The 27,282-nt window shown below is 42.9% G+C and overlaps 1 protein-coding gene across 1 annotated transcript; it reads left to right on the top strand.

Annotated features, from left to right (window-relative positions):
* The first annotated feature begins 1,122 nt into the window (after positions 1-1,122).
* On the top strand, positions 1,123-27,282 carry KIF24 (kinesin family member 24). The gene is made up of 12 exons (XM_009908902.2): positions 1,123-1,740; positions 5,075-5,264; positions 7,130-7,227; positions 9,202-9,417; positions 10,834-10,921; positions 12,847-12,968; positions 14,406-14,511; positions 19,701-19,772; positions 20,410-20,519; positions 21,447-23,840; positions 25,367-25,463; positions 27,104-27,282. The coding sequence occupies exons 1-12, from the start codon at positions 1,130-1,132 to the stop codon at positions 27,242-27,244; spliced, it is 4,245 nt and encodes a 1,414-aa protein (XP_009907204.2). The 5' UTR covers positions 1,123-1,129; the 3' UTR covers positions 27,245-27,282.

Below are 27,282 nucleotides of genomic sequence, written 5' to 3'. Positions count from 1 at the left end.
TATTTTAATTTTCATTTCTTGCTCCTATCAGGCTTGTGAGTAGCTCTGACATTACCTCAAGATGAGGAGTTGCATTACATGTACAGTAAATAATTCTACCTACACATGATGGGTTTTTTTTTCTTGAAGCTTGTTACTGATGAACTGCATAGCTTTATTCTGGCTAGCTACTGCTTAGACTCTAGCTTCTGAGTTATATAAAATGGTTTTATGGAATGCTACTGAAACCTCCAAACAAGAATAAGTAGTGTATTTGCTAAGGTCCTAGTCTGAACAAAGATAGGCAGTGGGCAACAAATACTTGAAGTGCTATCATTTTTCCATTTTATGGAACAAGTAAAAATATCTGCAGATATTAATCCATCTGGATACAGACAGCTGCACAATGCATTGCTAGGGACACATGAGTGAAGGAGTTGAGGGTTTTTTGGCATACCTTTCAGTGATGTGTGTTGCTTTTTTTGGGTTTCCCAAGAACGCTGTTGCAGTAGCAGATAGTGTTTTAGACAAATTCCATGGTTCAGATTTTTCAGAATGTGTTGATTATTCTGCCAAGGCCATTTAGAAATGTTCCCCAGATTGATGATACACAATGGAAAGTTACACAACAAAAATACAGCTTTGCTGCATTTAATCTATAAGGTGAACAGTTTTAATTATTCAGCTTGAGGTCAAGACAACTGCAATTTCTTCTCCTTTGGTTAACCAGGGGATATCTGAACCACATTAGACCACATGCCCTGATATTAAATTGAGTGTCTAAAATTAGGCATTTTACATTCTGTAGCTTGAGGACAGGGTTTCAGTAGCCGTGGCATTCATCAAGTAGACATCAGGCGTGTAGGAGCTCTTCAGCAGTAAGTAACACTACTATTGTGCTTTGCTTACACATTATTGTCCATTGTCTATTTTTTTTAAAGTATACTTGTTTCCTGTTTAGTGTTATTATTGCCATCTTCTGTAGTGTTTGACAGATTAGTGTATTGTAAACTTGTTAAACTTCTAGCCTAACTGCAGCTAATGGCATTGGGGATTCTGTATTCTCTTCCTTGGTAACTTTGTCAAGTCTGATGTTTCATATTATTTTAATATGTGTTTTGTTTGATTTCTTGCAGGCTTCAGCTCAACAATGGCATCATGCCTTTATGAATGCCTTTGTGAGGCAGAACTCGAAAAATATTATCCCCATTTTGCTGCCTTTGGTCTTCAAAAGATTGATGAGCTTGCCAAAATTTCCATGAAAGATTATACCAAACTGGGGGTCCATGACATGAATGACCGCAAACGACTATTTCAGCTCATTAGAATAATCAAAATTATGCAAGAGGAAGACATTGCAGACTTAAACAAGCAAGATTTTCAACCAAGTAGCCTTTTCATTCAGCCTCAGCTAACCAGATCAGGTCCTCGTAGACAGCTGCATTTTGAGTCCTTTCAAGAAAATAATGGGACAGTTAAAAACTCTGAATCTGAATCATATGCTTCATCTGATTTCAGTGCCAATGAAGAGAAGAGCAATGTAGGGGAAATGCTGGGACACATTCAAACACGTGATTCAGAGCTGATCAGATTGACTGAGAGAGACCTAAATACTCACGGAATATGCACAAAAAAGGACCCAAGCTCTCCAACGGTTTCTGATGATATTGCTCCTCTCCTGGGGGATTCTGATGTTCCTATTGTACAGAGAATAACTCATGTTTCAGGGTATAATTATGGACTACCTCATTCCTGTATCAGGTAATTTTCCTTTGGTAATAATTAATTCTTTCTTCATTGTTAGGGAGGATCTCTATTCATCACCTCCAAATAGGCAAACCAACCACTACGGAGCAATGAAAGATATCTTAATAATGACTTATGACTCTCCAAGTCTGGGAGAAGGAATCAGCTGGATTTCACCACCTGCTTACTCATCAAGGCTGTCTAAGAATAGTGTTAATTGTCTTTCAGGACATAAGGCTTTGCTTTCTTGGTGTTTTGACCAGTCTTTCTCTTTTTCTCTCTATTACACTATCTCACAAAACATTAGTTTTCCAAATATGATATTGTCTGTTGATAAGTTTGTCAAGTTTTCCTCAGTAAAAAGGACACACAGTGTGACCATTACCGTTGTTCATAGAAAAAGTTTCCGAAATGGAACTTCAGAAAGAAACAGAATATAACTGGAATGGGATAAAGGTGTTGAGAGCCTTTCGTCCCAAGGACATGATTTGTAAGTTTCATACTTTCCCAGTGTGTGGTAATGAACCAGTGGCACCATTTTTAAAGTACAATTATTATTTTTCCTGATTCAGCATCAGAGCACACACCTTCCTGCACACATTGCCAGCTTCTAGCTCATTGCAGTGCAGTTGTTGGACTTTTTTAATGCAGTGAAGAGAGGTGGGTGTCTGAGACTGGGGCTTTGCCTGAGAAGGCCATGGGGAAAAACTTGTTATATGGAGTTAAGGTGTCTGTTACAACTCCTACTGAGCATGTGTGTATTAGTCAGGGGGGATATATGATGTTGCCACAGTAGAAATTATAACATAACATAATGATGAGCACTTAGTGTGAAATGCAAGACAGGTTTATAACTCACTCTTGCTGGGGGGAAAAAAAAAAACTGCCTTCCAGAGAGACATCCATGGCCATCTTAGTGCATGCTGTGTCTCCTCTAGAAGCTGAGCCAAGGTGCAACAAAAAGTTGAAGATTCATGGTGCTGGCAAATAAAAAATTATAAACTATAACCTAGTGGCTCAGCTGAATGAGCTGCAGATTTTTAATCCTGGGGTAGAGCCTTGCATCTCCATTGTTCTCACTTTCTTTACTTGTTTGTTCTTTTTTCCTAAGCACATTCTTCTGTGCCTAGCAAGCATTGTGTTTCATCTTACAGGCTTTCTGCATCCTCCTTCTGACATGCCTAAGTTTTTCTTTCTCCTGTTTTGACCACTGAGTATGTGTTGTGCGTTCTTGGCTTGGGCTGTCTGCTGCCACTTGGGTGTCTGATTCTTGTTCTGCAAGTGCCTAACTCCTTCACTGAATCCATCCACCTTGTGATTTGACCACTGTGAAGTCTAATCTAGTCTCTTCGGTGAGAAGCATGGCAAAACACTGGCATGGCTTCACATGGCAGAAAAATAAAGAGCTCTTTTAACATGTTTAAATGTGGTTCACATTGTCCCACAGCAAATGGCTTGACTTTGGCAGTAACAGACATGACATACTAATTCTTCTGACCTGTTGTCTAATCAAGTTTTTTGGTTTAATATAGAATATATATAGTTATAAAATACTATTCCAATTTAAGACAAGTTAATAGAAAATCTAAACTTAAAATGCATAGTTACCATATAAAATAAGTTCAACTAAAGGTGCCTCTGTATTGAAAAGAACTTGTGCTTTTTCTCTCGTAAACAGAGCCTCCAAGTTGTCATCTTTTTCTTTCTCCAAATCTTGCAATCATTCATCTTTTTCAGGCTCTTGAAGCACAACAGGTTCTTTTGTAGGTCACCACATCAAACCTCTGACATGAGAATTAAACTTCAGAGCCTCTGATCCTTTGTTAGACATTTGGTGCCTGGTGATATCCACAGGCTCACACTAGCTTATGAAGCATCTTATTTCAAGCAGCATTGCCTTTCTTTTCAGGGGAAAGAATTTTCCATCTAAATGCAGGGCCTGATCCTGGTGCATGGGGAAGCTGTACTAAAATGAGGCTCTAGTTACAAGTGAAGATTACTTGTCTGTAGTCTTTGAATGCTGTGTCTTGAAATTTATATATGCATGCCATGTGCTTCTGGGGAACCCTGCAGCACAGCAGCAGTGATACTATGAGCTTGCAGTTGTAGGAAGATATTGAATAACTCCTAAGTTTGGTTTTAAGGTATTGGACAACCAGTGTAAATCAGTTTCCAGTTGCTACACTGAGACTGTAGAAGGGCATTTAGGCAGCATGGCAGAAAGACTACTTTGGGGCAAGTTAGAATAGAATAGAATAAACCAGGTTGGAAGAGACCTTCAAGATCATCACGTCCAACCTATCATCCAACACCACCTAATCAACTAAACCATGGAACCAAGCATCCTGTCAAGCCTCGCCCTGAACACCCCCAGTGACGGTGACTCCACCACCTCCTCAGGCAGCCCATTCCAATGGGCAATCACTCTCTCTGTGTAAAACTTCCTCCTAACCTCCAGCCTAAACCTCCCCTGACGCAGCCTGAGACTGTGTCCTCTTAGGACACAGTTAGGGCTTGATTAAATTATTTTCGTCACAAATTTCCTTTCAAATTCAGGATGAAAATCATCACTCATTTGGCTGAAGACTTCTTGAAGAGGCAAAGGCAAAATGAATGCATTTTGGTTGAATTCAAACATATTCTGTATGCTACATATTTATACAGCAGGTCAATTGATGTAACATAAAATGACCTTATATTTCTGAGATGTCTTAAAGGGAACTACAGTAGATATGATGAAACACAAGAGTACAACTCTGTCTGAAGCCATGTCGTGTTTTGAGGCGTGACAGTGCTGAGATCAGTAATTCAAATTTTCTTTGAGCTGAATAGGAACATGGTGATACTATCTTGTTTCCCTGGTTGTGTCATTTACTTGTAACCTATTGGACAATCTGTAGTAGGAAGAACGAAAGTCAATATAAAGTTAAAGGCAAATAAATGTAATACCCTTTTCAAGTCTGTTCATGCTTATATCTGTATATTATTAAGTGATTAATCATGAGTGCAAATTTTTCAGCAAGACTAAATTTCATTGCTAACTTGCATATTTTGCTCGTTTCAACCATGTGTTTGTGGACAGCTGACAATATACTAGTTTAGCAAGGAGTTCAGAAATGTAGCTGTATAAACACAACTATTTGTTTACCAGAAGTGCACAAAAGGCATCAGTCTGTTTAGGGAGAAAACAGCAGAAACTTCACCATATAGCAGTATGACATGTTTTCTGGTATTTTTGACAAGCTATTAAAGACAAAAATATTTATCTGTTAAAGCTAACCAATTTATGTGTATTCTGGATTCTGTAGTATTGTGATTTTTAAACTGTAAACCTACATTACTGTTGTAGACCCAGTACTTCTGAGAAGGAGACTCCCTGGACACAGAGTGAAAAAATCAGAGTGTGTGTCCGAAAACGTCCTCTAGGGCCAAGAGAGGAGCGACGTGGGGAAGTTAATATCATCACAGTTGAAGATAAAGAAACTCTCCTTCTTCATGAGAAGAAAGAGGCAGTTGATCTCACCCAATATATTTTACAGGTAACATGCTTTACTTTAATTTTTGTCTTTATGGACCGGTCACTTGCATGGATGGGATAAAGCAAATTGTGTTTGGAGTTTCCATGAGGGGAAACAGAAAGGGACTGTTTGAGTTTCTTGCACTTAAATAGGTGATGGGCTCTTCTGTATGCTCAGCATAACTTTGTTTGACTTGGTTTTGACTGATGCCAGCCTGTGGCAGAAAATCTGAACCCTGAATTTTAAGCCTCAAAAGCATGTCTCTTGCACCTTTCTTTGCAGGTGGCAAAATAAAATCTTCTGCTATGTGCTGTTGCCGCAGGAGAATTGCCTGCTGCAGTGTCTCCTGATAGCTTTCTAGGGTACTTCTGAGGAGTTCTCTTTTCACTATTTCAGCACTGTAGGTCAGTTTCAGTGAATCACATACACCCTCATCCCCTCCTTTCCTTCTCAAATGCTTTTGAAAATTAAGTTCCCTTTTGGTCTTTTAATCTTAATCCCAAATACCTTGTGCTGTCATAGTTCAAATTCTCACTTTCGACTGACAGCACCAGGAACAGAGCTGATTTACAGAGAGCAGCAAGCCAGTCTCACTCTACTGGGTGTTATTTTTACAGTCTGTGTCCTAGGAACAACTGTTTGAAGTATCCAATAAAAATTCAGTTTGCAGCTCTTCTTGGGCCCCCTTCATGTACCACCTTTTGCAGTGCAACACATGCAGCAACTCCACCCCATTCCCTCCATCTGACTCCATATTGTTGGTATTTATGTGGTGCTTATCACCACCTTCCCTCAGTGCTGAAATAACCACTAATTATTTTTATGTCAGTACAGACAAACAAAATCTTGCTATCAGTAAATATAGTCCAGACAAAAGTATGCTATGTCAGAGGCTGGCTGTTGTATAGGACCCAGAAGAACTTCTCTGCTTCTAAGTCTGGCTACTCACTTTGCCTACATCTCTAGTTCTTGTAGAAAGGACAGAAAGGAGTGTAGAGCAAATGGGAGGTGGTGGAGCATATCCCAGCTCCACAGCTGGGGAACCCAACTGCAGGCCCATCACAGAGAACATCTGTCCTCTAAGCTGAGTGTAGCAGCTGAGACTCCCTGGTTTAATCTGCCCTTGTGCTAATGTGGTTTGTTTGTGCATCACTGAAGCATTTCTCAGTCATAGAGATCTACTACTTTAACTGACACTGCAGTGGATTTATTAGAGTGCTGATTTAGACACCAGTCTATAGAGGTGGTTCTGAAAATGTGATGCTTGTGACTGTCCCTACAAACACACTTCATGACCTAGAAGAAGCTGGTAATGAACTCTGCAGCAGTGTTTCCAGAGTCCCTACTGCTTTGAGTCAGATATGGAGTGTGAGAAGTTTGGGGTTTTCTTGTCCCCTTCTGATAATACTATCCAGCTTTTCTTAGGAATAACTTCATTCTTCTCTGGCACGAAAGGTTTTTAAGCCTGCAGAACAGAAACAATCACAATAGAAGACTAATTTTGAGAGAGTCAAGAGTTAGGGCTGAGTAGTTTTTACTGCCTTAAGTCTTACTGTACGTCTGCATGTGGCTTCATTTCAAGAACAGGTTGTCTTTAATGAGCATTTCTTTTATGTTCTTGTCAGTCTGTGGCATGTTCTGCTTCAAAATGATGACGAATTACAGCATCTTTATTTCCTTTTATTATTTTTTTCCTACTCTCTAGTTGATGTAATGATGTGTTCCTGTGTATGTCATGCTGCATGATAAATGTGCTAGATCACTTTGTGTCTGATCCAAAGTCATATGAAACCACTGGAAATTGTTGTTTGACTTTGCCTTTGAATGGGGGTGAAGGGGAAGTGGAACATGCTCATTTTCCTGTAAAGATCATATTTATTTTTCAGCATGTTTTTTATTTTGATGAAGTCTTTGGGGAGTCATGTACCAATGAGGATGTGTATATGAAGACAGCTTACCCTCTCATTCAGCATATTTTTAACGGGTAGGCCATCAGCACTTACATTTGTTATTTTTTTTTGTCTTGTTGTTTTCCAATATCATATGCTGCTTTAATTTTCCTTTCTGCTTTTCATCTTTTGAAAAATACACTCATTTCACCTTTGCCACACACCTTCCTCCTTTTAGAATGTCTTTAGTTGCAGTTTAAACAAAATAGTTCAGGAAAAACTGAAACTGAGACACCATGGGCAGTTCAAAATTAAAATGTGTGTCAGGATTTCTGGAGTCTCATCTCCACTCCAACAAAGGCTTCTCTGTGGTATCACTCATTCATAGATGAATAATAGTACCTCACCTGTGAGAGTGCTATGAGATATTTTTGCATGTATTTGTACAATGGAAATTATTAATAACCTTTTGAATTTTTTATTTTACTGATTAATATTTGCTTAGTTTTAATCATAATTACATCCTGATTTATGGGAAAATTTGTGGTGGCTTTTATGTGAGTGATCTTACTTTCACACAAATAACAAGTTTGAATATAAGTGCATTTTTTGAGCCATCCTTGTGGAAAGGATTCTGTATCCATGCTGAAAATTAACAAAATGGAGCCTTCTGCTACTGAAAATCTCTAAATATTGTCAGCAGAGAGAGAGAGTATAGAATAGAATAAACTATCATGCTTTTAAAGGAAAAAAGGAGAATGAAACTTGTAGCTGGCTGTGTAGCAATCACTAAAGGCACAATTCACATTACAGATATTTCAGTAATGCCACCAGAAGAGATGCTTTCTCTAACTTTTCTGTCCCTCCTCCTGCATCCCCTTGACTGGCACTGGTCTAATCTGAATGCTGTCTTGAGATAATTCTGCAGGCTGCTCTAGCAAGAAATTCACTGTGCTTACTGTAGTCCCAGATTTTTACCCATTTCTCTGCCAGGGTAGTCAACCAGCTAAAAAGCCTTTACTGGAGGCTTTTTAGCTGGTTGAGGGGGGAAATATCTTTTTTTGGCTAATTCAGTTCTTGCAATCTGTTCACATCATGTTTGTGGGTTCAGTGCTTGTATCAGAGCAAGTAATGGAAGGATAAGTAAAGCACACAGTAACTTCAAATTAGATCAGCTTGAAGGGCAATGGATCTGTCCTGAGACCACCTGGGCATTTTATGTGCCTTGCTACTATAATCTTAAGGTGATATGATGACAAAGCTGGGGCAGTCTGTAATAAGATAATACTGTGGTTTCACTAGCTGGGGTGAGTGAAACCAGTAGCCCTCTGACAATGAAAGGGGATGATTCTCTTCCTTTCAGACACATGGGTGACTTGAAATCAGTTTTGGCATATTTTGTCATCCTCTGTGAAGTACTTTAATTCACTGAACCCACAGAAAATTAGCTTACAAAAAAAAGTGGAAAGCTTTCTGCTGTTTCAGTGCAGTAAAGTCAAACATCAGAGCCACCAGAGGCAGGGGTGGGTCAGTGGGGTAGGTCACACAGCTGGGAGCAGTGGAAACCTTGCCCTAGGCAGCAGCTCCTTAGGTTGATTTAGCTGTGTGCAGGATTACAGCATGAGACAAAGTAACTTCACTCCATAAATTACAGTGCTGGGGTGTTAGTTTTCATTAAGTAAAACATAATACAGAACCTGGCTTATGCCTATTTTGCATCTTACATCACAGACATTTTTCTGTGATTCATGATCATTAGGATTCCCACTGATAATCCTATGATACTTCTGCAGCATCTGAACAACAGGAAAAATAATAATGAACTCTGTTTCCCTAAACTCATTTTTGGCATCTGGAAGAAAAGAGAGCTGGCACGCTGTGACACACCATATCTCCATAGGACATGCTTAGGAACCACTGTTAAGAGCTTTGCAGTTTCCCAAATAGGATAGCAAGCCAAACCTCACTACTAAGAGGCCATTATAGATAGATATTGACACTGCAGAATCTTTATGTAATAAATATGAGTAAGTAAGATGTGACACTAAAAACACAAGTTATCTTCACAGGGGCAATGCGACCTGCTTTGCATATGGGCAGACTGGTGCTGGCAAGACTTACACTATGATAGGTACTCACCGGAACCCAGGACTCTATGCCTTGGCTGCCAAGGACATCTTCAGACACTTGGAAGCATCACAGTCCAGGAAAGATCTCCTTGTTTTCATCAGTTTTTATGAGATTTACTGTGGACAGCTTTATGACCTGCTGAATGGAAGGAAGAGGTATTTCAATAAAAATGTGTTTTACTGTAAACCTATGAATGTATGAATTGTTCGGTTGCTGTTCATAAAGCATTTACACTTTCCTGCATTACTTTTAATGTAATACCACTTATAATATTTAAGTAGGGTTGTGCCTGTGAGCCACTTGAAGAGGAAGGCAGAATCTGACACTAAACACTGTGGCATTGGTAAGGGCTTCTGGTTTTTACTGTTCTGTAAGGAGGGGGTTAAGCAGGAGTAAGGACCTGTGGTTCTGTCCAAAAGTTCTTACGGCAACCGTTGTGGAGTCTGTCGTTCTGCACTCGGACATAACCTCGGTCTGTCCTTCCTGCTATGCTGGTGGAGCTTTGGCTCTTGCCACTTTAGTTTCTGCAGATCCTGTTCATCTCCACTTGTCACATCTGATTCTGCTCCCCTTTTCACTTAGTGGTTTTACCTGGCAGCCCAGTGACTTAACCAGAACAAGCCTTTGCAGAAGATGCTGCCATCAACCTCAGTAGTAGTACCTCAGCCCCAAAGTTGTTTGGAGGAATGTATAATCTCCTATCTCCTACAGGAACTCCATCCAGAATGGAAGTTGGTGCTGTTCAGTACATACCCAGTATAAAAAAAAAAATCAGTGTGGTCTGAAATCTCCAAATAAAGTAACAGTTGGTTAAGATCTTAGCTGTGAAGTCTTTTCAGAGTGATCCCAAAGGAACACTACTACTCAGCTGGAGGCATTGAACTCCTATGCTTAAAGCAGGCTGAGTGGCTCAAGAGGGACGCTTTTTGCTAGGGGAAGTGAGCATTTATTCATAAAGGAAGCACCTGTTTCTCTGTATGTGTGTTCCCTTTCTCTCAGTCTTTAAGGAGCAGGTAGTGCTATGTAAGGAGTCAGTTTACTAAGGAAGAAAGAGTGCCTTTTTCTCTGCTTGTCCATTAGGTATCTTACATGTCATTGAAGGTGAAGATTAAACTTTCTCCTCTGTGCATCATGTGTGTTTTCCTGTGTACTGTAACATGTAATTCATGGCAGAGGTACTCTGAAATCTGACTCTAGTTGTGGGAGCCACTTTAAAATCCTGTGCAAAAGTCTTGAGTGCAATTTGTAGTCCAAACTTCCTAGAGAAGCCTGAGATGCAGTCTAAAGAGAGACAGGAACTCTCAAATGTAAACATGGTAATTTATTTCTCTGCTAGGTTGTATTCCTGAACAGCAGACTTGCAGTGCTAATGCCTGTGTGACGATGGAATGTCAGTGATACATGTTATAAAGGAAATACCTCTTCAGCTCTGTAAATCAATGGATGACAGTGGTGCCTCTGCCAGTCAGTGGCCTTGATTGGTTTATCATAGTGTCGTAGCGCTGGCCTGTGTTTTCATTGTTGCAGTCTGAGGTTTCATAAATCTCCTTTCTGCACTCCTTTGGTTTCAGGCTTTTTGCAAGAGAAGACAGCAAGCATGTTGTTCAAATAGTTGGACTGCGAGAGGTTCAGGTGAACTCTGTAGATCTGCTGTTGGAGGTAACCTCTGTTTGCAATTATTTTTTTTGTCTTCTACAGCCTGATTTTATGATTTGAGATATGTCACTTAACAAGAGATTATTTGTCATGTAGTACATGTGTATGCTTCTGCTTAAGGAGAGCACTGAAGAGCCCTATTAATAAAGTGCCTTTACTCAGTAAGCTTCTTGGGTTGCTGTGACTTGTGTTAGGGACATGAATAGCAGTGTGCCCATTTACAGCTGTCACTTCTGTTGCCACTCCTTATGGAAAGGTCTTGACAAGAAACAGGCTGCTATCACTATTCCAGAAATTAATGCTGTCCCAGCAAGGGACTCTGAAAGCTCGATAAGAATCTTCTTCCATTGTGGCTTCTTTGGCCCCTGTGAAAAATTTCTATACTAAGGGTATGTGGATGTGGGACAAAAGGCATAAATTTGACAATTAATATAATTAGAGGAGATTTAGGATTGAGATACTGATCTGAATTAGGATTAAGACACTGCATAGATAAGTGATCACAGCCAAGTGAAATCAGGATCTTTAAACAGTAGCCAACATCCAGCACAAGCAAGTCTTCAGTTTTCCTTCCCTGCATAGCTGAGTCCTAAAAGAATGCTGTCAAATTTTCTACATTGTCCTGCAACAAGAAAGTTAGTGACATCTGCTTTCTATTTAGCCTGACTTTGCATAGCTTAATTTCTTTCTTAGGAAGGCACTGTAATTTACAGGTACCTGGTGGAGTAACTGACTCATTAAAATTGGCATGGTGTTGACCACTTGCATTCCATTTAATTTTGTTCATCTTCCCATTAACTCAGAGCTTTGGGACATGCTGGTGATTATTCTGCCAATTAGAGCTCAAATCTCTGTATGGTTGATTAGCACATTCATCTGTGTTATCACATCCCAGATGCAGAACAGCTCTTGCATGACCTCATTCTTACAGGTGTCTCATTAAAAGAAAAAATAAACCAAAAAAATCACTTGATGTTGTCCACAGGCCCTTTTGAACACAAAAATGTCTCTGGCTTGACTCAGCTTCTCATCAGTATGCAACAGATATATGGGAAGATTCTTAAATACATCTCCAGTTAATCACTATTTGTGGATACTGTCTTTGGTCCAGAAATTAGCTGCGTTTAGCACTAATACAATGCTTGGGAACTGCAGCAGTTGGTTAGGTTGAGAACTGGCCACTGAAAGGCATGAATAATACACATCTGTCAAGTGAGATCATGTTGATTTTGCTCTATAATATTATAACTTGTTCTTAGAACCAGAAACAAAATTAATGACTGTTTTATGAAAGCCGTGCTGTGTTGCTGCTAGACTTTCTGCAGTAGTCCTTAAAAGTTCTCAAAAGAGAATTATCTGCCTTATCTCTATCCTTCTACCTTGACTTTCTTGATTATTTTTAATTATTATTTATTGTATTAAGTATAATTGATCTTTTAGCTCTATTTCTTACTTGGGTATAGTTTCTTTTAGTTCTGGAGATGGAGAAAGGTTTTGGCACTTTGTGTTTAACTGTCTGGGTAGTATTACCCATCTATGACACACAGTAGCATTTTAAAAGAACCATGAAAACCATGCAATCTCATGAGGCTTATGCCTGCAGTCTTGCTTTCTTTCATTGATGCCATGCTTTTGATGTTAATGCTATAGTTTGGGTATTTTTCAAATCCAAGTGAATGTGTGATGCAACAACTCCTTACCTGCAGTATGCTCTCTATGCTCTGTGGTGTCACTGCAAGCAAGTCCATACATAAAGTTCTGAAACACTTTGGAAGTGATCCAGGTGTAAATTAGTGTTGGTCTTGCACCGCACTTTGTAATGAACCATTCCTCCTAATGTTTCCTTGTCTTAGAAGGACAAGATCCCATTCTGAGAGATGGTGGATTTGTTTGTGATTTGCCTGGATTTTGTCTCTTTTACTTTGCAGGTGATTTTGAAGGGTGGGAAAGAGCGTAGCACAGGAGCTACTGGAGTGAACTCTGACTCCTCTCGATCTCATGCTATCATCCAAATCCAAATTAAAGATACAGCCAACAGGACATTTGGAAGGTAAGACTAGGAAGTGGGAGTGCTCAGGGCTGATGAGGAAGTCCAGCCTGGGGACATCCAGGAGGAAAACAAACTGAAGTGTGGAGTTAGTAGGCAGCTCTGAGTTAAATCAGAAGATGGGGTTCAAAGGCACTCTGAGAAGTTTCACAGTGCTTTCTTTGTTCCCAAGGATAGTGCTTAAGCCACATCTGTGGGAATTCTGTCAAGTTTGTAAAAATTTCTAGTGAGGGAGTTTGGCAATCAAATCCATCCCTTCATCTTCAGTGTTAGAAAGCTTTGCCTGTCTGGCGTTAATCTGGCTAAAGGTAGATGTCTGCAATGGGCATATCCACCTGTGAGATTGTGGCCTTTGAAGTCAGTAGAAAGGAATAGTCATTTCTGGGATCCAATTCATGCTGTTCTGCAGTCACCTAAATTAGGTCAGATTGATTTGCCCCTCAAAGCACTTCTGGCCTGTAATTGACTACAAAGGGAGCCTGGGATGACTAGCACAGGTTGAGATAATTCCATTAGAGATATTTATCTTTGGTTAGTACTTCACTTAAACCTCTTTGATAATTCGAATGTGACTGATGCTATCTGCAGCAGACAAAAGGATCAGCTAATTCCTTTTGTAGCATCCATTTTTCTTATCTGAAGACAATGATTGTGCCTACTCTGATTTTCTTTTCTGCAGAATAAAAAGCCCCAAGAAATGAGTCTGGGGAATGAGGTCTAGGTATCTGTTTTACTATGGAGTGTCAAAAAACCCAAGCTAACACACCCTTCCAGCAACTACTGTGCAGTCTTGCTTCCCAGCATCTTATTTTAAATACAAAGCAAAATGAAGGAGCCACAAATGGTGGAGAGAGGAAGAGGCAGGACCAGTAGGCTTAGAAATAGAAGCGTATGTGGTCATATAGGTGTGGCATGTGTGCCATTCTTTGTTACTGAAAACAAGGTGGAACTCCAGTGGGAAGTCAGGGCTGTCCCAGAAAAAGAAGAGCAAAGACAGAGACAGTGCAACAGTCTGTTCAGCAGCTGGCACCCAGAGGTGGGGAATGTGATAGGGACTAATCAAATTTGTTGAAGGAAAAGGACAGGGAACACAGAAAGCTCAGAGTATTACTACACTGGGCATTTCTGTTCATACTGCCCTGAACCCCCACTCTACTCTGCATTTGTCTGTTTTACTTGAAAGAAGAATCAAGAAATTCATGATTTATCTGTGTTCTTAGGAAGCTACAAGCATTAAACTGTGGAGCACTCTCATCACGTGCATTTACATTTCCTATTTATGATTGTGTTAGTGCCAGGATGCTCTGACACTGTCCCTGCTGGTAAGCTTAGTTTGGGGCCTCAGATATTTCCAGTGGGTATTGCTTGGTTTTCAAAAATTCTAAAAAAAAACCAAAACAAACCAAAACCTCAGATAAATGCAACTTTGTTTTTTTCAAGGATATCATTTATTGACTTGGCTGGCAGTGAAAGGGCAGCTGATGCCAGAGACTCAGATCGACAAACAAAAATGGAAGGAGCCGAAATAAACCAAAGTCTTTTAGCAGTAAGCAAGCAAGTAGCATGCTTGGGGAAGATTTTGTATTTAATTATTAGCATGTGTGTTTTAGATAAAAATGAACCACAGAAAAATATACCTATGTGTTCCATGAAGGGGGAAAAAAACAAGTCAGTGTGTCCAGTTTAATTTGTCTCATGCCCAAAGACAATTTAAGAGGGAAAAGATGTTGTCCTTTTTACTTCCACAGAACACTGACTTGGGGTGCCTGTATTTGTTTCACAAAAGCATATCTGTTCCTGCTGGTTATTTTTACCACTTCAACTCAGAACTTCTCTTTCAAAGCAGAAGTGAGTGGCTTAAATACTGAAGAGCATAGAAACCAGCAATTTGTGTGAGGAAGGAAGAAATGGACTCCTAATGTAGTCTTTATACGTGTTCAGAGTTACCTAAAGAGGGAAAAGGAACAGAAAAATGCCATCGAAGAGAAGTGCCTCTGTGTGCTGGAGAGGGCTATAGAATAAGGATAGAATAGAATAAGGATAGACCAGGTTGGAAGAGACCTTCAAAATCATCGTGTCCAACCTATCATCCAACACCACCTAATCAACTGAACTTTGCACCTCCCTCAGTTCAACTGAACATAGCTTACCGATGACTGAGGGCTTCTCTAAATGAAACTGAAGGCAATAGGTAAACAGTGAGTCAACAGTGCCAAAGCTAGTGCACCAACTGTACCTCTTAGAGTGCTGTAAGTAGAAGGTGGTTTGCTCTGTTTTGAGACTGTAGAATGGCCTTTTGCACAGAGGCTTTCCTGCTGTGCAGTATTAGCATTTATAGGGGGAGACAGCCTGTAAAGTGAGTGTGTGGCTGTACTTCATGCTTTCTTGAATACTTGCTGGTGAATAACTGAGTGACATGGGGACTCAGGACCTGAATAGGAATGATTGCAGAGGTGTGAGTCTCGATGAAAACACACACAAAACTCTTTGAAAAGGAACTCTAATGTCAGAGTATGAGTGTGTGAAGCTAAGTAAGCTGGCAGCCTACATGTAGGCACTGAATTAACCATAAAAGGCATCTTTGGGAAGTCTTCATGAACTGCAGCCTGTGAAACCTAGCTCTGCCCTCTTCAGGCTTTAAAACACATGAAGTGTGAAGTTTGCTGCTGGTTTGGATACTTGTGTTGATTTCAAGTAGTACTCATACTACAATTATGAGAAGCAGGATTAAGAAAAAATAGAATAATTTGCTCTCTTGCTTGTTAGAGGTCTGATTTTTAATAAAATGCAGTAAAAATGAGAGCTAAATGTCATTTTAGGTGGATGTGTGGAGAATGTAGTAAGGCTTTAAAAGCAGAGGCTGCTTCACGTAGTATCACCAAGACAGTGCTGTCCTCTGCTTATTTTTCCTTCAATATTTGCTCTAAATGACTTGTTTTATAGCTATGCAGTCAATTTCTGACAATTTTAGAGACCATCCAGGCTTGATATGGAGTGTGACACTCTTGTGCTTACTCTAGTGGAAATATGGCCAAAAAAAACAGAGAGTGCATATCTTTGAGTTTGAACATGACAACTTTTTTCCAAACTGGTGGTATCTCAAGGGCTGTTTCTTCAAGACTCTAGGCCACCTCCCTTGATGGTTATTAACAACAAGAAGTGTTGAATGAGTTCTGTGCAAGGCATGGCCGTAGCTAGCTGCTCATATTCTGTTAATTTCAGTGGGAGTTCTGTGGCTGTATCTCCACTCCCCAGGGAATCTGTTACATTATTAGTGTTTTGTGTATAGTTATCAGCCTGTCAAAGGTGACAGTGACATGGTTGTTGAAATAGTCAGATTGTACCTATACCACCCTCTGAGCCTGGACTTGAACCTGGACTTGAACCCAGCACCCTTCACAGCTAATTGTTTGGTGCTGGTCCCCTTTGGTTGTGTTTGGCATGTGGCACTGGTGTGAAGAGGAAATGGCTTGAGGCCAGTTGCCTTCTAACACAGCCCTGTGTAGGTGGGGCAGCTAGACTACAGATTGTAGCCAGTATGGATCACAGGATGTAAGGGGTTGGAAGGGCCCTCAGGAGATTGAGTCCAACCCCCTCCCAGAGCAGGACCATAGAATCTAGCACAGTCTCCAGAGAAGGAGACTCCACAACCTCTTTGGGGAGCCTGTTTCAGTGCTCTGTGACCCTCACAGTGAAGAAATTCCTCTTCATGTTGAGGTGGAACTTCCTGTATTGTTTATATCCATTACCTGTTGTCCTGTCACAGGGTGCAAATGAGAAGAGCCTGTCCCCTCCCTCTGGACATCCAGCCCTCAGATATTTATAAGCATTTACTAAATCCCCTCTCAGTTTTCTCTTCTCCAGACTAAACAGCCCCAGGTCTCTCAGACTCTCCTCATAAGGCAGTGCTCCAGTCCCTTAATCACCCTCATAGCTCTCTGTTGGACTCTCTGGAGGAGATCCCTGTCCCTCTTGAACTGGGGGGACCAGAACTGGATGCCTTATTCCAGGTAGGGCCTTGGCAGGGCAGAGTAGAGGGGGAGGAGAACCTCCCTTGACCTGCTGGACACACTCCTCTTAATGCACCCCAGGATACCATTGGCCTTCTTGGCCACAAGGACACATTGCTGCCCCATGCTGACACAATGCTGACCCGTTTGTTGTCCACTAGGACTCCCAGGTCCTTCTCCATGGGGCTGCTCTCTAGCAGATCACCTCCTAACCTGTACTGGTGCAGCTTATTATTCCTTCCCAGATGCAGGACTCTGCACTTACTCTTGTTGAACCTCATGAGGCTCCTCTCTGCCCTGCTCTCAGTCTGTCCAAGTCTCACTGAATGGCTGCACAGCCTTCAGGTGTATCAGCCAAGCCTCTCAATTGGGTATTGTCAGCAAACTTGCTGAGCAGACACTCTGTCCTGTCCCCCACATCAATGACATTGATGAAGATGTGGAACAGGACCAGACCCAGCACTAATCCACTAGTTACAGCTCTCCAGCTGGACTTGGCACCAATGACCACTGCTCTTTGTACTCTACTGTGTAGCCAGTTCCTAATCCACCTCACTGTTCTTCTGTCCCACACCTACTGACCTTACTCACAAGGATGGTATGTGAGCAGTGTCAAAAGCCTTATTAAGGTCAGGGTAGACTACATCCACTGGTCTCCCTGCATCTACCCATTCAATTACGGCATCATGGAATGCTATCAGATTAGTCAAGCAGGATTTCCTCTTGATAAATCCATGCTGACTGCTCCTGATAACCACCTTCTCTTCTGAGTGCCTAGAGATGACCTCCAGGATGAGCTGCTCCATCATCTTTCCAGGGATGGAGGTGAGGCTATCTGGTGTGTAGTTTCCTGGAACCTCTTTCTTGCCCTTTTTGATGACTGGAGTGACATTGGCTTTCCTCCAGTCTTCAGGCAGGAGGGAATGGGGAGGAATGTATCACTTGTTAGTTCATGCTATCTCTGATTAAGGGATGCAAGTATTACCAGAGTGTCATGAGACATTTACACTGCTAGTGTCCAAAGTGTTGTATTTTTGGAAGGGGAAGATCTTCTTTTAGAGGAAAAACATTTGTAACAGATGGAGCGCAAAAAGCTCTGCTGTTAAGGCATGCTTGTCCTGCAAGCTGCAGTATTGTCTAGGATACACCCAGCCTGGCATCTAACTAGTTAGCTACAGTGCAGGCAACAGCAGGCCTAATTCTGTGTGTGCTAAATGTGTGCATTTACACAGCTGCTTCTTTTTTGCACGGCCACACAGCCACGTGTGGCGGCAGCTTTGCACTCTGAGTGCAGCCGAGCTGCTGCTGGCTGAAAGACCTGCAGCCAGGTGTTCATGGCTGTGGCAGCAGCAAATTCCCCTTGCAAGAGACATCACACAGTAGGAGTCCAGCCAGCATGGGTTTAGGAAGGGCAGGTCCTGCCTCGCCAACCTGATCTCCTTCTATGATCAGGTGACTGCCTGGTGGATGTGGGAAAGGCTGTGGATGTAGTCTACCTGGACTTCAGCAAGGCCTTTGACACCGTCCCCTACAACAAACTCCTGGCCAAGCTGTCAGCCCATGGCTTGGATGGGAGCACACTGCATTGGGTTAGGAACTGGCTGGAGGGCCAAGCCCAGAGAGTGGTGGTGAATGGTGCCACATCCAGCTGGCAGCCAGTCACTAGTGGTGTCCCCCAAGGATAAGTGCTGGGCCCTGTGCTCTTTAATATCTTTATTGATGATCTGGATGAGGGCATTGAGTCCATCATCAGTAAATTTGCAGATGACACCAAGCTGGGGGCAGGAGTTGATCTGCTGGAGGGTAGAGAGGCTCTGCAGAGGGACCTCGACAGGCTGGGACCCAAGTGCTGGGTTCTGCACATTGGCCACAACAACCCCATGCAGTGCTACAGGCTGGGGTCAGAGTGGCTGGAGAGCAGTCAGGTGGAAAGGGACCTGGGGGTGCTGGTTGATAGTAGGCTGAACATGAGGTAGAAGTGTACTCATGTGGCCAAGAAGGCCAGTGGCATCCTGGCCTGGATCAGAAACAGTGTGGCCAGAAGGAGCAGGAAGGTGATTCTCCTCCTGTACTCAGCACTGGTTAGGCCACACCTTGAGTTCTGTGTCCAGTTCTGGACTGTCTCAGTTTAGGAAAGATGTTGACTTGCTGGAATGTGTCCAGAGAAGGGCAACAAAGTTGGTGAGGGGTTTGGAGCACAAGGCCTGTGAGGAGAGGCTGAGGGAGCTGGAATTGCTTAGCCTGGAGGAGGCTCAGGAGTGACCTTATTGCTCTCTACAACTACCTGAAGGGAGGTTGTAGACAGGCAGGGGTTAGTCTCTTCTCCCTGGCAACCAGCACCAGAACAGGAGGACACAGTCTCAAGCTGTGCCAGGGGAAGTTTAGGCTGGATGTTAGGAAGAAGTTCTACACAGAGAGAGTGATTGCCCATTGGAATGGGCTGCCTGGGGAGGTGGTGGAGTCACCATCACTGGAGGTGTTCAGGAGGAGACTTGACAGGATGCTTGGTTGCATGGTTTAGTTGACTAGGTGGTGTTGGATGATAGGTTGGACACGATGATCTCGAAGGTCTCTTCCAACCTGGTCTATTCTATTCCATTCTACTCCCTTTTGAAGGTGCATGAGGGCAATAGCACATCGATAGGTTAGGTCTGATGCAGTTCAATTCCTTGCCAGTGTTTGATTGGTTTTCCTCTCTGTTCTTCATTTTGTGTTTCTTTTGTAGCTCAAGGAATGCATTCGGGCACTGGACCAGGAGCATGCACACACTCCTTTCCGGCAAAGCAAATTAACTCAGGTAAAAAGCAGGAAGGCAACAGCAGAGGCTTCCCTGACAAAGACAAAATAAACAGAAATCTAAAAGGGCATAATTCAATAACTGTTACTAAATTCTTCAACAAAAAAGAAACACTTGACTTCTGCAAATGTTAATTTTAATGGTAATCATGGAATTAAGGCCAAATGCCAGTTCCCTCAGTCAGTCCTGGGAACTGGCATGGTGAAAAAAAGATCTAAAATCAAACAAACCCCCCAGGGACTACCTTCCAGATGGATTCAGAGTTACTATCCATCTCCACCCAGTCTGCAACCCATCTTGCATCTTCTGTGCAGTAAAAATCCTGGGAGTTTTCATCAACACTTCTATACTCCAGCTGTAACATATGTTTTATTCCTCAAAAACATATGGACATAGTTGTAGGATCTGGTACAAGGTCTTGTTCAGAGCCCTGATTAATACTCACATTAACTTTTCATTGTAAATAAAGAATTGCAAGAGAAATTGAAATGAGGATTACACTTAAGAGGGGGGAGAAGAGTTAGTAACTATGCATCACCTGACTCATGTTAAACTGCCACTGTACACATTGCTAACCTACGGGAAATGCAAGGTGCATGAATTGCTAGGAACGTCCTTTTTTTCCTTCAAACCCTAGGTGCTAAAGGATTCTTTCATTGGCAATTCAAAGACCTGTATGATAGCAAATGTATCTCCCAGCCACATAGCTACTGAGCATACCCTGAACACTTTACGATATGCTGACAGGTAGGTGATGGAACTCAATACTGCCAATGTAAAAAGCACGAAGGGAAATGTAATGTGTGATGGTGGTTAATTTTGGTTGCATTGGAAATGTTGATTTAGGCAAGAAAAGCCATTTGCACAATGCAAATACAATCTTCAGCTGTTGCAGTATTTGGACTTCTCTGGGTCTTGTAAATCCTTCCTGGTGACAGCCTTTGGTGATGAGAATACCACCGTGCTCCCTGTGCTAGGTTCTCTGCTCTGGCAGAGGGGTTGGACTCGATCCCCAGAGGTCCCTTCCAGCCCCTAACGTCCTGTGATTACTAACCTCACCAATCAAATATTTTCCAGTTTTGTATTATACTTCTGCCTAGAATGTGTGCAAGTCCCTACCCTCCATCCTCACAGGAGGAGGTAAATCACAAGCTGTGCAGTGGTAGGGTAGAGAGGACAGGAGGTGCTTAAGGGACAGATTAGTAAAGGAAACAGCTGAGGGGATAGGGTGATGATGATTAAACAGCTCTTTACAATTGCAGTGATGAGCCTCATCCTGTAGCACTGTCACCTAAGCTACTCCAGCCCCACTGCAATTCCAAAAGCCTTATGTTGTGTCTTGTGGGACTGATGTGCTGGGAGCACTAGGTAGGAGCTGGCACTGTGCCGTGATGCATTACAGAGTTTGGAAATGCAACCCCCTTACACTGAAACAGAGGCCATCTCACTCATTTGGCCTGTTGTGCACTGTTTAAGGAAGCACTTCAGAATATTTCTGCAGACCTTTCCAGAATTCAGGTATTTTGGTAGAGGAGGTTTTGATACCTAGGTGGATTGCTGACAATTAAAACAGAAATCAAGACACTGAACTGAGTGTCTAGCGTGAGTTTATTCTAAGGACACTGTTATTTTTTTTGAAAGCATGACATCCTCTAAAGCCAGCCTCATTTACAGGGTCAAAGAGTTGAAGAAAGGGATGAAATGTTCAACCCCTGTCACAAACAGACGTCGGACAGCTGGAAATGCATCTCCAAAACGTGTCCAAAACTCTTCCTCCTTACCAACAGGGGAAAAGAGCTCCCCAAAGAAAGTGAAACTAGGCCTCCAGCATCCCTCAAATGCTACAAAGATGAAGGCATGTCCTGCAGTGCTCCAGCCACCAAATGTTGCTTTTACCTCTACCCTGAGGGGAATCAACAAAGGAAATGCCTACAAAGGAAATGCCAGCTCACCGTGGTTTCACCAGGCTAGCCCCATGAAGGGAGTCCCACGGACAGTGCATCCCTTGAGGAAAGGTGATGATCTGTCTCCCCACTCTGACAAGAATCCCACTGTAAAGGATTTCATCATGAAAAATCCTGCCACAGCAGAAACAAAGGAAAGTGGCCAGAGAGACAAACACACGCAAGACAGACCACCTGTCCAGTGCCTGAAAGTGCAGACTGTGCAACCTGTTCAGAAACAGCTTGTTCCTAGAGACGATTTTCCTTTTAGAGATGGAAATCTGCCTCCCAGCAGCAGACAGGAATGGGGAAACACCTTTGCTAAACAGTCCGTTGAAACCTGGACAGCTTTGCCTCCGTTTCAGAAGGAAAGGGAAGAGCACTTACGTCTTTATCACCAGCAGTTTCAGCAGCCACCTATCCTACAGCAAAAACTGAACTACCAACCCCTAGAAAGGTTTTTAACACAATACACACCCCAGGAGATTCAAGTGAAGCCAGAGCTGAGCCTTAGTCCCGCAGAAGTACAGAGCAAAGAGGGGATGCAGCTGGAAGATCTGGATGACAGTGATTTCAGTGAAGATTCTTTTTCACCTGTCTGCAGTCAAATGAGTGTGAAAAGAGAAAACACTGACAAATGCAGTGAACATTCCTTTTTCCTTCATCAAAGAGAACAGGGGACTGAAGAAGAGCAAAGAGGGAAAAGGCGACAAGATTTATTTAAATGTACAATATCCACGCAAGAATATGAAGCGGATGATAGCTGGGATTGTAGTGAAGGCAGCCCAGAGACAGAGGACTCCATTACAAATGTGGGCCACAGCAACACTCCATCAGACTGGAACTATGACTTAACGATTGAGTCCTCTCCAAGCAATACTGCAGAAAAACCTTACTGCCCGCAGGGAGATTCTGCTTGCAACTGGAAGAATGGCAAAGATTTCCTAGATGATCACCAACCGTACCAATCCAAGCACAAATGTCTCATTTACTCCAGTGAAGCCCCCCTAACTCTAGAAAAGGATGCTTCTAACTCCTATGTTTCTCATGTACTGAAATCAGGGACTCCAGAATGCAGAGAGATCAACCAGCATGAAGCAAAAGAGTCCACTTCAGATAGACAGGCTGCCCTTGGAGATGTCAAATGGAAACCCCAAAAAAATGGAGTTAACCATTGTGGATCTTCCAGTTGTTACTCAGAACTCACTTCTGAGCTCATGGCCCCTCTCACAGTATCCCTTCTTGACCACAAGGAAACAACCGATACAGAGAAAGTGCCTTTGAACCAAGAGAAGCTTCCCCATGTGAAGCAGATGTTGGACAGGAACATAGAAGGCTCCCAGAAGAGGCTTGAGGAAGAGGGTTGGCAGTGTACGCGAAGCAGAGCTCTGACAGACAGCATGTTGGAACTTGGGGAGCAAATGCGTCGTGGTGGAAGACACTGCGCCATGCTGCGTTCTCCACAAACAGGGGACAAGTGGCTTTGGCCTGCCTGCTGTGACATGAGGGCATGCTGCTGCCTTCCAGGCTCAGGTTCACCAAAGCAAGGATGTGACCCAGCAGAAACATCTGCAGCTGAACGCGCAGGCTCCCGCGGAGCGAGAGAGGGTGGTCTGTTTCCCAGCAAGCCGGTGTGCAGAGAATACTCTGGTGGCAGACAGCACGATGCTGATGTTAAAGATCATCCAGGGAAACCTAACCCAAACCAAGGACCCAGTGTTGAGCCTGTGGCTCAGGAAATAAATGCTAACGTGCCGGAAAAGAGCCATGTCTTGGGTGCATCATGCTTTCTCAGTGCAGGATATGAGGAGCACGTAGTCCAGTCCCCCTCTCAAGAAAGCAGCCTGCTATTGCAGCCAAAGTCAGGACTGAGGAATGAGGACTTCTGTCATTCTAAAGACCCAGCCAAGTCATCGCTCAGCAATGAAGAACTAGCATTACTGAAAAACAAGTCAATGCAGAGTGTTCTTACCCAAGAGACTTCTGCTGCAGACTCAGAATTTGCAGCCAGAGATAATAAGCTGTTAGCAAATGCAAAGAGCCCCTCAGGTGTGTCCAGCAGCAACTTTCCAACTGCTACATCAGAGGTGGGAAGATGGCAGAGGGAAGCCCTGGAAAAGGCACAGTAAGTCTTGCTCATCACTGAAGTTTGTCATGAAGTTTAGAAATTCCAGATGTAATACATTTGTCTTTCTTTGTACATCACACCCATGTGTGCTTAAAAAAATATGGGAAGTCAACCTCTGAAATAATTACTTATGATTAATGATAATTTATAGTGATTATCTCAAAAATACAAGATTGATTATCATCTAGTGTTATTTTAAAATCTCACTGGAAGCCAATTAATCTATTAGAGCTTCCTAGAGGAATGAATATTGTAATACAAACTGCAGTTCTCAGTAACTAATTGGCTTCCTGTGAGCTGTAAAGTACCTGAAGTATATCAAAACTTCCCATCAGGAGTCAGGTGACAGCTGTTCCATGCCTGTGGAAAGAAGGACAGGTAGAGCAGCTGGGTAGATGTAAAGCTTCAAAGTGCTATGAGCTGCCACTGTCAGCTCCCAAGGACTGGACTGCATTCACGTCACTGGAAATATGTTGTTGGTTGGAGAAACTTGCTCAGGGGAGTAAGCAGCAGCACTGCCTTCCCCCTCTGCCTGTTTGTAGTGGCTTGAGCCTTTACTGGAATTTAAGAGCTCAGATGGTGGCAAACCAAGAATTCCTCCCCCACCCCCCACCCCCCTTTTCCCTGCTAAGGGAAAAGGGAGAGAAAGTTAAAAAAGGGGTAGGGAAAAGAGAAGGAGGTAAATTCACCACAAAATAATCTGGAGTCAGTTTGGGCGTGGAAGTAAATTTTTAAACAAAATATATCTACAGCAGTAACAGGGAGGGTTGACAAGGGTAAGGAATGAGGATAAATAGGAAAATATACAAAACCCAGCTTGGATGGCTTTATTTCCCTCGATGTATGTGGATTTCAGCCCTTTAGAGAAAGGTGGATGCAGTAGGGAAAGAGCAGGCCTGACCACATGGAAGAACCAGGAGGCTGGCTGCAGCTGTTAGTCCCCTCGAACAGGCGAGGCAGAAGCTAAGAGAGGCAAAATGGCAGCGCTGTCCCCCCTTTTATAGGCTTGCTGGACAGGAAGGGGGAGGGGAATAGACCACCTTTGACCCACAGGACCCCTGCTCCTGGGAGGGGGAAACCAAGTCCCTCTCTCTTCACCTGGGTCAGGTTTCTTTTTTCCCCTGGGGGAAGCAAGGCTCTCACAGCCCTCCCCCCAAGCTGGGTGTAACCAGCACACTGCTTTTCACCAAAATTATTTCAGCTTCATGGCTGTAAGCCATTTCACTGGCTAATTAGACAAATTTTTTATCCTAGATTTTGCTGTGTGCCCAATACACCCCTGTGCTGCCTGTGCTAATGAGAGACTGGGGTCACTTCTCTGAGCAGTCCTCAGTAATTAAGGTCGTCTTTAACCCCAAACTGGTGCAGTTCACTGCACTCCATAGCATGGACTTTGAATGCCAGGGGCACAGGGCAGCAAGGCTTCCTCTGGGGTATTCCTCCTTCTGAAAGGTTTGAGGCCAAGGGTAATTGGTGGTAGCACAGCAGGCCGTGTAACCGCCTGTCTATTGTGTGTTCATCAGACAGGCTGTGATTCGGGCCCATCGGCAGCAGCTGGATGAAATGGCATCCTTGTGCTTCAAGGAAGAGTGCTTGATAAATCAGATGTCAGCAACATCAGTAAGTATTTCAGATGATGACTTCAGAGCCCATTAAACCTGCATAAATTAATCTCAAAGATTATTAACCTGCCTTACTGATGTGACACTTCTCATCAGTTCTTCCTTGCATTCTTCGATGTCTCCTGACTCGTAGGGGAGGCCACTCATTTTCAGTGCCTGTTGTGTCATTGCCAGTTTCCATACTGCCAGTCCCACGGGGGAGGAGGAGACTTATGGGCCAATTCTGAACTGCTTGTCTTTGTTAGAACAGCCTTCTAGTGTCAGGGGCACCAGGTTATATGAAACAGGGCACAGTTCCATCTGACCTTTTTCTCCTTACAGACTGGAGCAAGTCAGTCAGGAAACAGCACGTCCCCAAAGCTGGGTGTAATACCACCCAGCTGGTGGTGTAATACCACATTGTCTTCTCTTTGGGGGAGCCATAAACTGTGTTAGTTTTGTGCCAGAGAATGCTGTGAACAAAGCAATTTTAATTTTTTTTTTTTTTAATCTTTTAAAATTGTTCTAAGAGTGTTGGCTTCTGGACACCCATCCCTCCATCTATTTGCCCCTAGCAGCAAGCAGCCACTTGGTGGCTAGCAGAATTATGACAATCTTGTGACTATCTTGTGTTATTTCACAGCATGACCTTTCTTTGAGAAATGAACTCAGCCTGGGTTTCCTGTATGAGTTTTACTCCTTACACTTTCAGGTGTTTGCAGCTTCTCCAGCAATAAAACTCTGGCCCCAGAAGAGACTCCTGCCATGATGAGCCACGTACTGAATCAATTAGTATTTGAAGTGCTTTAGGCTATATGGGCAGGTCTTCATTAGTCCTGATGTCCCCACAAGGCAAAGACACAGTGCAAAAGAGGGCTAGAGTCCTGACAAGCTTCCAAATGACTGATTTTTCATGTGGTGGCAAATGAAGTCCCTAGCCCTGTGGACACTGATGCCCTCTAGTTCCTAAGACACTGACCTGAGAACAGTGGCACAAAAATGCTCTCAGATGGAGAACTGAGCACCTTGATACAAATCTACCTTAAAAATATCTGCCTCCATTTCAGTTTTAGTCATGGTTTCATATCACTTTTTATCTGTGTGGCAGGTTGCTATGGAAGGTAGAACGTGGCTGAGGTTATGCATGCTGCTGATACTTCTGCCCAATCTAGCAGACCTGTAGCCATGCAGGAGTTGGACTGGCCCTGTGACCCAAAGTGATATAATCCTCTCCACCTCCCAGGAACAGGCTGTTATATCTGATCAATGAGGGGCCCAGCTCACTGTTTATTTTCATGACTAGATCCAGCATGAGAAGTGTCAGGAGCAGAGTTCAGTAAAGGTGCATGTCGGGTGAACAGTCCCTTTGACAAACTGACTTAGGTGGAAGGGCAGTAACAGGGGCTTTATACATTTTTGGTTTTAAACCATTGCATTAGCTGTAACTTCACCAAAACTACCAGAGTAACACTACCTCACTGTTTAGAGGTGCTGATCTTAGTGAGGGTCAGGACTTCAACAGAAAAACTGATTTAATCTACTACACTGCAAAACAAAAAACAGGCTTTTGCATATGGCTACAGTACATGAAATACACTGATTTTCTCCATCCTGCTGCTACTGTTGCTCCCTAAACTCTCCTTTTGCCTTCCTTACCAGGATTTTCAGAATTCTGTGACCAAGCTGGATGAAATCTTAGCGCTGAAGTCGAAGTGTATCCAAACAATGCGAGCCCAGCTCCAGCTCTGTTTAGCCTCTCCTAGCATTGATGTGCCCTTGCAAGTACTTCCACCACTTTAGACCTTTCCTTACAGATGCACAGCAACAGATATGGACAC

Source organism: Dryobates pubescens, chromosome Z (genome assembly GCF_014839835.1).
Source record: "Dryobates pubescens isolate bDryPub1 chromosome Z, bDryPub1.pri, whole genome shotgun sequence".
NCBI lineage: Eukaryota > Metazoa > Chordata > Aves > Piciformes > Picidae > Dryobates > Dryobates pubescens.
This window is presented reverse-complemented; position numbering and strand designations above follow the sequence as displayed.